The sequence below is a fragment of the Pleurodeles waltl genome, chromosome 6 (genome assembly GCF_031143425.1).
Source record: "Pleurodeles waltl isolate 20211129_DDA chromosome 6, aPleWal1.hap1.20221129, whole genome shotgun sequence".
Lineage (NCBI taxonomy): Eukaryota > Metazoa > Chordata > Amphibia > Caudata > Salamandridae > Pleurodeles > Pleurodeles waltl.
In genome coordinates, this window is record NC_090445.1 from 400,606,057 (window position 1) to 400,618,231 (window position 12,175).

Genomic DNA, 12,175 nt, shown 5'->3' on the forward strand with positions numbered 1-12,175 from the left:
TCTTCTTGAAAAACGTACCCAAGATTTCTTGAAAAAAATGCGACAACTGTGGTACCCTTCAATATGCAAAATTAAATTACCTGAAAATGAATAAACCTTTTAGTCAGAGTACCCCAAGGAAAAAAATAAAAGAAAAATTGGACTGCAAGGGTCTCATTGTCCCTAGAGTCAAGGGGTCAACATGGGTCTGTCTTCCTAGACCCCTACCTAACTGAGGTAGCTCTGTGTGTAGTGATGGTTGTGCATAAGGGAAAAAATGAAAGTAGAATTTCTAGTGCCCCGTTCATTGTGCAACTCACACTTTACTCGCTTTAAATATGCTTTATTCGGTTTTTAGAGCATGAAGCACAGATCCGAGGAAATCACGGAAAACATTAGTACTTGAAAAACAACAGTTATGAAAAATTGAATACTCAACGAGTTACAGGATTTTTTTAACTTACACCTGTAAAAATGGGATGATAACTAGAACAGTTGGCCATCAGGTTGTTATCTTTTATACCATCTAGATCTAGATAATTATTGAAAGAGATTTCACAGCATGCAGCAGTCAACGAAGCATATAATAATTGGCCGTACGATTGTCTTGTATTACAATGTTTAAGAGTAAAAGATCGGTAATTGTTTTAATTAAAAAAAAAAATAGCAGGTTGTCTCTGATACTTTTTTTGGTCTGGTGTTCTTCATGTAAGAACTGCCTTGGCCAGCTCCTCGAGTATTTTACTTTTATTCTTCTGCACATTTAGTTTGGATACCTTCAGGAGGTCGTCTACGTCTTCTTTGCTATAAGAAGGTTTGAAAGTTGAGAACGTATCTCTGTATTTCTCTATTTCATCTAAGAAAGTAAATGAGAGAAACATTAATATTTTCATCTCTACAGACAGTTGAGAGTGATTCAACCAATCAAAAGTATCAGAATACAGGCATTAAGAGATCGTGTTTAAATACAGTTAGGATGTGTGCACTAGATTCATGAATCAGACAGGGCCTGTGACTACAAAACTAAAATGCAGCCAAGAGCTGCAAAACCATTTAATTCGTTTCAGTGCAATAACATCAAATTAAGACGTCATAATGACCAAACATGTCATAATAATAATAGTATTCAATTAAGCCAAGTACCGTTGCTTTTTATGATTCCTAGCCGTAATGCTAAGCAACATTTATTTGAGGGTAAGGGTTTATTGGCATGGGTGATGCAGTATTCCATCACTCATTAGAGGACTAATACCAGCCTTTCTTCTACCACAACCCCGATTTCATCAGGAAAAAGATTAGCAAATAAGTGTACATGAAGTCTGCATCCATACAGCCTTCCATCACTCTTTATTGTCTGTTCACTCCCCTGGGTGCCAGCTTGTGTACCGCCTGACCTTGTCTCTGCACTGGCCGGGTAGGCGTGCCTCCTTGTTAACTGCCTGGGGCAGCACTGCGATGTTGTAGAGATGGGCGCCTTGTTGTCCCTGACATCAGGCATTAGTCGAACAAGTTTTGAATGTCTCTGTTGGGACCCTATTCCTTTCATTAATTGCCTTCTTCGTGTTTCTACTCCTATTCCCCCAGTTCCTCCCCTGCAGTCTATTTTCTTCTGCTGTTTCTCTTTTGACAAGGGTCCTCTTAAGGTCAGCTACTGACTACCACTCAGCTTTGGGGAAAAATATCTATTCACGTTACCTCTTCACCATTTCCTTTCTCATGTTTCTGCCTATTGACTGTCCTGTCACATCTATATGTTTGAGATAATCTTGAAGCAACCTATAATGCCACACAATGAACAAATAACAGTATACATGTCTCTTGGTCTGTGTATGGATGAATAGATGTCAGATAGCTGATTTAAATGGGTACCTCTTTGTTGGTCCTTGCTTATGAGAGACTGTGCATGTTTTCCTCTCTGTAGCTCCATAAAGGTGCTTTGTTCTAGTTGTATATATATATATACACGTTGGTGTTAAGGTAGGAAGAAAGCTCAGTATGTTAAACACTGACTACATACATGTACAGTTACAAGTTTCAGTTCTGGCAAGCCAGACTAAGCCCCTCTTTCTTAAAGTGACTGAATTCAGCGCCGTTAAATTGGGTAACAGCATAATTACACCAATAGAAAAAGACAAATGAGCTGTTTCAAGCACTATATAAGAAACATTGTTACCTAAGTTAATATGAGCATGGATGCTGTTAATGTGTATGTGGACTATACCAAAGACAAACGTTTTGGCGTGAGAGATGGTTCCTCTGTTATAAAGATCCTAATGTGGGTGATAAATCGATGGATGTCCTCACAAAAATGCTATTTATTAGATTCATTCATCTGCTTTCACCAGACCCATTTTTATTATTTACAAATATATCACACACTATACATCTTACTCAGACATATAACTATATTAAGACAAGAACAGATAGAGTTAAAGCTATCCCGCTAAACATACAGGCATTTATTCCTTGTGTTTTTCACAGTTCGTTAGGTACATGTTCCAGCCCTCCATTAAGCCCTGAAAATATTCTGACCTTACTCCATTTCATTAAGGACATGAACTCATGCTCGACTGTCTACTTTTGTCTTGCTTCTATTTTCATATATTGTTATACATTTATATGAATGTTTTCAAAAGTGCCAAATATTGTTTCACTAACACTTTAGAGCACTCACTGATATGTAAAAACACATCGAGGAGAAAATAGGAAAGCAACCACAATAGGAAACAGGTCATAAGGGTTCATCAGGAACCAGCAAGAACCACTGTGCAACATTCTTTGATCAAAGGCCATGGGGAAATATCCATATATTTTGCAAAATATACTTTTAAAAAGCTACCCTTTCCTGCGTAAAGCCACTGATGACCCATTTGCATGAGCTCCAACTTTCAACTGGCAGCTGAATAGCCCCCTTGATGAGGAGTGGATTTGCTCCCAGATCAGGTGGAAAAAACCTTAGGTGTGGTGAGGTGGAGTGTCCTCTTGGTAGGATGTCCTGTGATCTGGGCTAAGGAGCTTGATCAACTTCAAAGAGGCCTCTACTGTCACAAGCAAATGTTAGGTGGCACGTGTCCCTTCCTTTTGCCCCCCAAGCCAGGTTGGCACCAATCCCAGGTGGCAGACATCTGCTTCCAGAATAGGTTTAGTGTAATCAGATAGAAGGGCCTGCTCATTTCCATGAGCACACCACTGGGGTGGGCACAGGAGCTCTGCGCAGGGGAAGAAAGTTTCCGCCATCTTGGTTTTAGGTCAAGAGGTGCACTGTGGAATCGGGAACACAGGAAATGCTGAAAATGTGGGTAGGACTATGCAAGACCTGTCAGCCTTAGGGTAACCTTTTCCCAAACATTTAGTGTACTTACCTCAATTTTTCTGCGAAATTCGCTTTTGTTGGCCTTAGGGATTTGTGTACTTTACCACTGCTAACCAGTGGTAAAGTGCCTGTGCACTTGACTTACACTTGATTGTCATATTTAATTTACTTATATGTCCCTTGTAGAGTGGTATACTGTTGGACCTAGCTCTCTCCTCATGGTCACCCCAAACATTTGGCCTTTACCCTCCTGTTTTTGTTGAATTTGTTTTTGTTGGGATTAGCACTCTGTGCACTTTACCACTGCTAAACAATGCTAAAGTGCTTGTGCTCTTTTAAAAAAAATATGGTTTAATTGGCTTATACCTAATTGACATATTTAATGTATGTGTATGTCCCTTGTAAAGAGGTATACCATATACCCAAGGCTTGTAAATTAAATGTTCTAGTGGGCCTGCAGCACGTATTGTGCCATCCATTTACGTTGCACACTAAAGCCTGTCCTAGGCCTACCATGGCAGCCTGAATGCAGTGGTAAATTGCCATTTTGACTTGGCATTTAAATGCCCTTGCCAAGCCTTAAAACTCCCCTTTTATTACATATGTTATTCCGAAGGTGGGCCCTAGGTAGCCCAGAGGGATTAGGTGTGCCTGAATGGGCCATTTGCTGGCAGGATGGAGGGGAGCTGAGCACAATCCTGCTTTTGCCTGCATAGCGTGTGCTTTGCCTTCAGCCAAAGGGCCTAACAACCTTATATTGTAGTGAGCTTAGTCAAGATAGGTAAGAATCCATTTTTTTCTTCCTGTATAAACTGCCAGATCACTAGTAAGGTTAGATAAACGTGGGAGCTTGAAACTGGGGGAAATAGACCCTAATCCCCATTTATGAAGTGAATTTATTGGTAAATGGTAAGTTCCCACTTATTTATTATTGATTTAAGGGCATCCAATTGCCAACTATACAATATTTCGTGAGCATATGATGTTCCTTAGAAGATTGGAAAAATTATCCGAGACATTTAGTCAAACTTGTAGTTTACTGAGCAATTATAATTGACTTCATATCATGCAACAGGTAGGTGGAGCGTAGAACATAGAGAGTACTCAGCCAACACATGTTTCGTCCTATGAAGTGCGTTCACCAGGGCTTTCTCAAGGCTGTGGAGGATGAAATAAAGTAAAATTAAAAATAAAGGAAAGAAACAAAAACTAATAAGTCATTTGAATCAAGGGATCAAAACACCAAGGGGTGAAAGCCCAAGGTTTTGAAAGGAAAAGAGCTTAGTTGTGCTACCATATCCGGAAAGTTCTGTCAGTGGAAAAAATAAGGATAGATGCCCGTGCGATAGAAGTGCTATTGCACAGATCAATTTCTGGTACGAGAAATAAGAGAAAACAAAAAAAGCATATGATCTGTGATGTCTAAAGTAATGATTAGTACTAAAAAGTATGATAGATATAGCATTGTAAAGTGAATTAACAAAGCAGGTCAAGTTAGAGAGCAGAAAGGGAGTGCCAGCTGCAGCTGGCTGTACTGGAATTGTCTGCGTAAGCAGCAAGGGTGGAAGTGGAGTCCTAGCTCTGAGGGAGAAACAAATAGCTCTGGTGGAAAAATAACTGTTGTGTGCACATGAACTGGGTCTAAGGGAACTGGAGCTAAAACTGAAATAAGCATCAGAATCTAGCAGAAATGGAGGCAGCATTATCCCAGAGTCCACTGGAGAGGTGGGGGTCCACATACCACCAGACTTGTTGCCCCATTACGTGGTGGAAGATGACATAACAAGATGGTTATTTCCATATGAGATAGTCCTGAGGATACACAAGGGCCCAGGGTAGTAGTGGGGAGGGGTATATGGAGACACATGCCCATAGTTTGGAGGGGCACACTCCTGACACTTGAGGTGGGTGATCAGACAAAGTATGGCCCCATGAAAGCCATAATGGTTTCTAACTTGGGTTGACCCCTGAGAGGTACTACCAATGGTTCAGGGACAGCCACAAACTCCCAAGCCAGCCCTGGGTGGATTTTGTGAACTACATTTCTAATGCACTGGATGATTGGGTGAATGGTAGGAAGGTAAACACATTTGATGGGCTGTATAATTTAGTTGCAAGAGAGCATATATTCAGTCACTGTTTTCCAGAGCTACAGCAACACCTGGTTTACTCCAAGCTCACAGAGCCCAGAAAGCTTGCACAGGAGGCAGACCTCTGGGTGAGTATCAGAGTTTCTGAAAAGGTACCTGAGGCTGATCATAAGGAGGGTGCTCCAGGTTCTCCCAAACAGAGTTAGGGGCGTACGGAGTGATCCAGAATGATCCCAGTTTAGTATGGGGGGAAGGGTTTCCATGTCACCTCTAAGAATAAGGGCGGAGGTTCTGGTGGGCGGAGACCCAAAGTGCCCTATTCCTAACTCCAGTGCTTGAATTGCTCTCAGTTTGGGCACAGGCAAGGGGACCTGGTCTGTACTAATAACCCACCCACTAATGGGAGCTCCACAGGAGAGGCCCATGTGGCCTTAGGGGAAGATAGTCCCCGGGGCAGTTTGTGGATCCTGGTCTATTTTCCCTTAATTGTGGGATATACTCAGGGGGTAGACTGGTGATCTCTGAGGGTGGAGTCCCTTACATCCATCAGGTCAAGATGAATGGGCTCCCAGTAACAGCTCTGAGGGACAAATCAGGGCCAGCTGGACCATGCTATTGTAAAGGTTGCTTTCTCTAGACTAGTACACCGAACAAGTGTGCAGATAATCCAGGCCCAGGTGCAGGTCCTAATTCACACCATGGCCCTGGTATTCCTGGAGTGGGGTGGGGAAGTGACCCAGAGAAGGGTCATAGTTAGTCCCTGGATGACCATATACTGCCTTCTGTGGAATGAGTTGCCACTGGTGTCAAAGGAGCTGGTTGGGGCAGCCTCACACAATTCCCTGAAAGCTTAGGCATCTGGATGTACCACTCCCAAATTGAAATGAAACTGTAATGTATGAACCATCTTTACTAGTAAAGTTGGATTTTTCATTACAATTTTGAAAAGGCTACTTTTGGAAAGTTGGTGTTTTCTTGCCCTTAGCCCTTTGTGCCTGCAGCCTGTCTTGAGTCACACAACTGGGTGCAGCTGTGACAAAAGGCCTCTTTTGTCATAGTTAGCCCCCACTTTTTGCCTGGTATTTATGTAGCCTTAAAGTTGTTAGAGCCCAGGGCTCCTGCTAACCAGGTTCCCTGGGTCAGATCTCTTTCCCTAAAACTGTTGTGATGTATTGGCACAATTGGCAACATCTTGAGCTGCCTCTGTAAGTTGCTTGTAAATGGTACTCAGGTACCCAGGGCATGGCATACTAAGGGTAGGCCCCTGAGAACAGCAGCCAGATTGTGCCACCCTCTAGGGCAATGCATCCAGAACACCCAGCAGTGCCATTGCAGGCTGAGTGTTCTGATGCAATCCTAAAAGACAAACCCGACATGGCACACATCCTGTGTGCCCTACCCACTACATACTGCATGCACTACAAGTAAGTCACACCTCTGGCAGGCCTTTCAGCCCTAAAGCAGGGTACACTATATTGTATGTGTGGGTATGGATGCATGAGCAATATGCACCTACTGTGTCTTTGACAAACCTGGGACATAGTAAGTGAACGGGGCAGCCATTTTAATACATGTGCTGGACACTGGTCACTACGAGTTTCACAGCTACATGAGGGCTACTCTGAACCCTGGGTTGTTTGGTATCAAATAACTCAAAATGATAAATCCAAACTGTTAGAAATGGGGTCTTTGGTTGACAGTCAGGTTACCCCCTGTTCAAGCAAGGACCCTCACTCTAGTCAGGGTAAAAGAGAATCACCCTCAGCTAACCCCTGCTTACCCCCTTGGTAGAGCAGTAGGCTTAACCTCAGAGTGCTAGGTGTAAAGTATTTGTACCAACACACACAGCAACTCAATGAAAACACTACAAAATGACACAACACCAGTTTTGAAAAATAGGAAATATTTATCTAAACAAAACAAGACCAAAACGACAAAAATCCGACATACACAAGTCAAGTTATGAATTTTTAAGGATTAAACTCAAAAATAGCGCTTAGAAACAAAAAATGCTTCAATGAGATGTTAACGCGGCGTTGTGACGGAGTCGTTCCCAACAAGCCGACACCAGCGGCGCCGGACACGGAGTCGTGTAGACCCCCAAGTACAGTACCTTTGGTGAAGAGTGAAAACAAGCCGAGGCGCGAAGTCAGGAATCGCGGCGTCTGTGCGAAACGTTGAATCCGTGCACTTCGAGCGGCGTCGCGGACTTCAGGTGGGCTGCTGCGGCGATGGGCCTGCGAAGAGTGTCGCATTCCAGCGAAGGTCACGGCATCCGTTACCGGATTCAGCAGCGGCGTCGGTCCGGAGTCGTCCGAAGTCGATTTCCTTGGATTCCACCAGCTTTCCTTTCAAGGGCCCAGGGACTGGATAGGGCACCACTTGTCAGAACAGGAGTCTCTCCAGAGACTCCAGGTGCTGGCAGAGAGAAGTCTTTGCTGTCCCTGAGACTTCAAACAACAGGAGGCAAGCTCTAACTCAAGCCCTTGGAGACTTCTTCACAAGATGGAAGGCACACAAAGTCCAGTCTTTGCCCTCTTACTCTGGCAGAAGCAGCACTGCAGGAAAGCTCCACAAAGCACAGTCACAGGCAGGGCAGCACTTCTTCCTCAGCTATCAGCTCTTCTCCAGGCAGAGGTTCCTCTTGGTTCCAGAAGTGTTTCTCAGGTCTGTAGATTTGGGTGCTCTTCTTATACCCATTTTAGTCTTTGAAGTCACCTTTCTTCAAAGGGGACTCACACCTACTTGTGAAATCCTGCCTTGCCCAGGCAAGTCATCAGACACACAGCAGGGGGTTGGAGCCGGCATTGTAAGAGGCAGGCACAGTCCTTTCAGATGAGAGTGACCACTCCACCCCTCCCTCCTAGCAGAGATGGCTAATCAGGAAATGCAGGTTACACCCCAGCCCCCTTTGTGTCACTGTCTGGTGTGAGGTGAAAAACAACCCAACTGTCAAACTGACCCAGACAGGGAATCCACAAACACGGCAGAGTCACAGAATGGTTTAAGCAAGAAAATGTTCACTTTCTAAAAGTGGCATTTTCAAACACACAATCTTAAAATCAACTCTACTAAAAGATGTATTTTTTAATTGTGAGTTCAGGGACCCCAAACTCCACATGTCCATCTACTCTCTAGGGGAATCTACACTTTAATCATATTTAAAGGTAGCCCCCATATTATCCTATGAGAGAGACAGGCCTTGCAACAGTGAAAAACGAAATTGGCCGTATTTCACTGTCAGGACATATAAACCACATTACTATATGTCCTACCTTATCCATACACTGCACCCTGCCCTTGGGGATACCTAGAGCCTACCTTAGGGGTGCCTTACATGTAAGAAAAGGGAAGGTTTAGGCCTGGCAAGTGGGTACACTTGCCAAGTCGAATTTACAGTGTAAAAATACACACACAGACACTGCAGTGGCAGGTCTGAGACATGATTACAGAGCTACTTATGTGGGTGGCACAACCAGTGCTGCAGGCCCACTAGTAGCATTTGATTTACAGGCCCTGGTACCTCTAGTGCACCTTACTAGGGACTTACTAGTAAATCAAATAGGCCAATCATGGATAAACCAATTACATACAATTTACACGGAGAGCATATGCACTTTAGCACTGGTTAGCAGTGGGAAAGTGCTCAGAGTTCAAAAGCCAACAGCGACAGGTCAGAAAAAAATAGGAGGCAGGAGGCAAAAAGATTCAGGATGACCCTGCATAAGCAAAAGTCCAACACGACCCCCTACCTGCCTAAAGCCAGGGGAGAAAAATCAATACCTTGATGTACTTCCCTGATTGGGGTGATAGAACAAGGACCCAGGCCCACAACAGCAGGGGCATGTTCCAGTTCTACGCCTTCCTGACTCCAGTTGGATCCCTCTGTCCATACTCTCAGGGCCCACTAAGCTAACCGATGGGGAACCCTTCTCCACATCTGCAGACACCATCTGTGCAGCGCCTAACTTTACTTTGCTTACAGATGTATTGCAATGGGCAGATAGTACCACCAGGGCCAACACAGTGGTGTTTCCCACTCCACCCCTGGGGTGTAACTCTCGTTCCTCCCCCAGGGGCAGCTCTGTCCACCAGGACAGCAAGCCACAGTGACCCCTGACAACTGTCAGGGATGAGAGCCTGACATTAGGCCTCTCCAACCACTGTGACTGTGTAGAGTGGGGGGCGGTAGCCCCAGGTGCCTGACACCCTTTGACCACTCTACCTTCCACCAGGTCAGAGAAGATAACCTGACCCTGGTCCTCCCCTCTGGGGCTCTGTACCCTCCCTCCAGGAGCGGCACCCCCAGAGTAAAAAATTGTCAGGGTGCTTGTAGAAGCAGTCCTGCACAATTCTTCCACCAGTGCATGAATGTTAACCTGCAACTGATCCTCCAACCTGGGGTCTGTACCTTCAGGTTGGACCAGGGCCAGGGGTGAGGCTTCCCTCCCCCTGCCCTCTCTTCTGGGGTCCTGAACCACCCAACTAGGAGTGCCACCCCCAGAAGACAACATGGTAGGGGCACTGTTAGCAGTAGCCCCTTCCTCCAAGTCAGGGGGGACACCCTGAACCTGGCCTTCCAATCCAGGGTCTGTACCCTTAGATTGCTCTGGGGTCAGGGGTGAGTCTTTCTCTCCCCTTCCCCTACTCTCAGGATTCTGCACCCACCCCTCAGGGAGAGTACCCCTTGAAATCACACCAGGGGGGGTGATTGGGCAAACCGCCCCCCCCCTTCAGGTCAGGGTTTATCCCCTGCACCTGATCCTTCAGTCCAGGGTCTGTACCCACAGACTGGACCACTGCCTGGCAACCCAGGAATTCCTGGGGGGCATACCTACCCCCCACCAGGTCAGAGTTTCCCCTCTGAACCTGGTCATCCAACCCAGGGTCACTACCCTGCGGTTGAACCACTGCCTGGCGCACCAGGACTTCCTTGGGAGCACACTTACCCCCCATCAGGTCAGAGTTAACCCCCTGAGCCTGATCATTCAACCCAGAGTCACCACCCTGTGGTTGAACCATTGCCTGGCACACCAGGACTTCCAGGGGGGCACACTTATCCCCCTCAAGGGACACACTGTCCCGAAGGGCCACACAAGAGTCTGGCTGGCGCAGGTCTCCTGACCTCTGCCCATCTGACAGAGTCTGGATTCCCCCCAACCCAGAAATGGTCTCACCAAGGTCATTCATGGGGGGCTGTGCTCTCAGAGCTGACCCCTGACCCTCCAGGTTCTCCACTGGGGTCCGCAACCCCCTCCGAACCCTCTGTCTGGACTTCTGCACCCCCTCACTAGGAGTGGTACCGCCAGACACCAGAACTGGTGGAACGCTGGCTACAGCCGCCCCCCCAAGTTCTCCTGACACTGTGGGATCTCCCTCAACAGATGGCCCTATGGTACAGGCTAGGCTCCCCTCCTGGTGTTCCCTCATGGAACCCTCCAGGACCTGGGACCGGATCTCGGGCACCTTGGACCTCAGCCCATCCCCATTCCTTCTCCTCAGAGACTGGACCTGGGGTCCCTCACCCATTCCACTACACTGGGACCTACCTGGGACACTACAATCCTTCCCTACCTCACCTGGTTGGGAAATACCTAGACCACTCCTCTCAGGAGCCCCCCCAAATGCCTCTTCAGACTCTCTGGTACTCAGCAAGAGGTCTGCCTCCATTGTAAGCTCCCTGGGGTCAGAGAACTCACACTCCATCTGGTGTTGGCGTAGCTCTGGAAAATAAGGACTAGACATATGCTCTCCAGCAATTACATCACTCAGCCCCTTACATGAATTAACCAAAGTACCCTTCACCCAACCATCCAGTGACTCTGCTTTGAAAAAGCACCCCACATCACCCTCCTGAGACTGGTGAGACAGTACCTGACTGTCCCTGACACTCAACCCACACTCTTCTGGGATGTCTTCACACTCCATAACCAGGACTTCTACCTGGGGGGAACCCCTCTCCCTGTCACTCTCACCTAGAGTCAGTAGAGTGTCCCTCCCACCAGTAGGAATATGACTCCCCAAGCCAGTTCCCCAATCCACCTCAGGGACCCTGTGCATCACTGGAGCTACCTCATACCCCTGAACCTCCTGGTGTGTGTTAACTCCCTCCTTCAAGTAGGGCACCACATCTCTGGGCATGTGCACTTCTTCAGCAGCACTAGATAAAAAATTGTTGCTGCCACCATTCCAGCTGGATTCAGCCCTCATGACTTCCAGCTCCTTCATTTTGAGCTCATAAGCCCAAATCCTCTTTTTGATCTCTAAGTCCCTCCTCCTTTCTTCCAAATCCTTCTCCCTTTGCATCCTCAACTCCTTGAACCGGCGAGCCCTCTCTGCCTGTCTGTCCTGTAACTCTTCAGGAGTCAGACACTTGGATGACACCCTGCTACCCCTCCTGGGGACCCTCCCCCAGGCGTAACAGGTACCTCCACTACACCACTGTGTATCCTCTGCACTTCCCCACCCACATTCTCCTCCTCTGTGTGCCCTCCAGCCTTCTTGATTGTCACCCAGGCCCTCTGTGCCTTTTGCAGCTCCCCCTCCCTGGTGGAGCTCTCAGTGGGACAGTCAAGATCTTTAAGGAACTGTTTCAATTGAGCAACTGAGTACTCCTTCAGTTTCTCCATTTCAAACACAGCTCCAGCTGTTGCATCTCCAGATTGAGACATGATGGTCACAAGTGCAAAGTTCCAAAGGCAGAAAATAAGTTCCCAATGAAGTAAAAAGAATCAGTCAAGGGATCAGCAAAATCATGGAAGTAAAACAAAAAGGAGTCCTTAAGAGAAAAAGC

The 12,175-nt window shown here is 46.5% G+C and overlaps 1 protein-coding gene across 4 annotated transcripts in view; it reads right to left on the reverse strand.

Moving 5' to 3' along the window:
- Positions 1 to 301: 301 nt before the first annotated feature.
- The window catches only part of LOC138299778 (cytosolic phospholipase A2 gamma-like), a 1,040,695-nt gene continuing 1,028,821 nt past the window's right edge, over positions 302 to 12,175 (reverse strand). For 3 of the 4 annotated variants that reach the window (XM_069238328.1, XM_069238327.1, XM_069238329.1), the window contains exon 20: positions 302 to 835. In XM_069238328.1, the coding sequence (XP_069094429.1) occupies positions 684 to 835 (152 nt within the window). In that variant the 3' untranslated portion in view covers positions 302 to 683. The remainder of the gene's footprint in view (positions 836 to 12,175) is intronic. The other variant, XM_069238330.1, reaches the window with a different exon arrangement.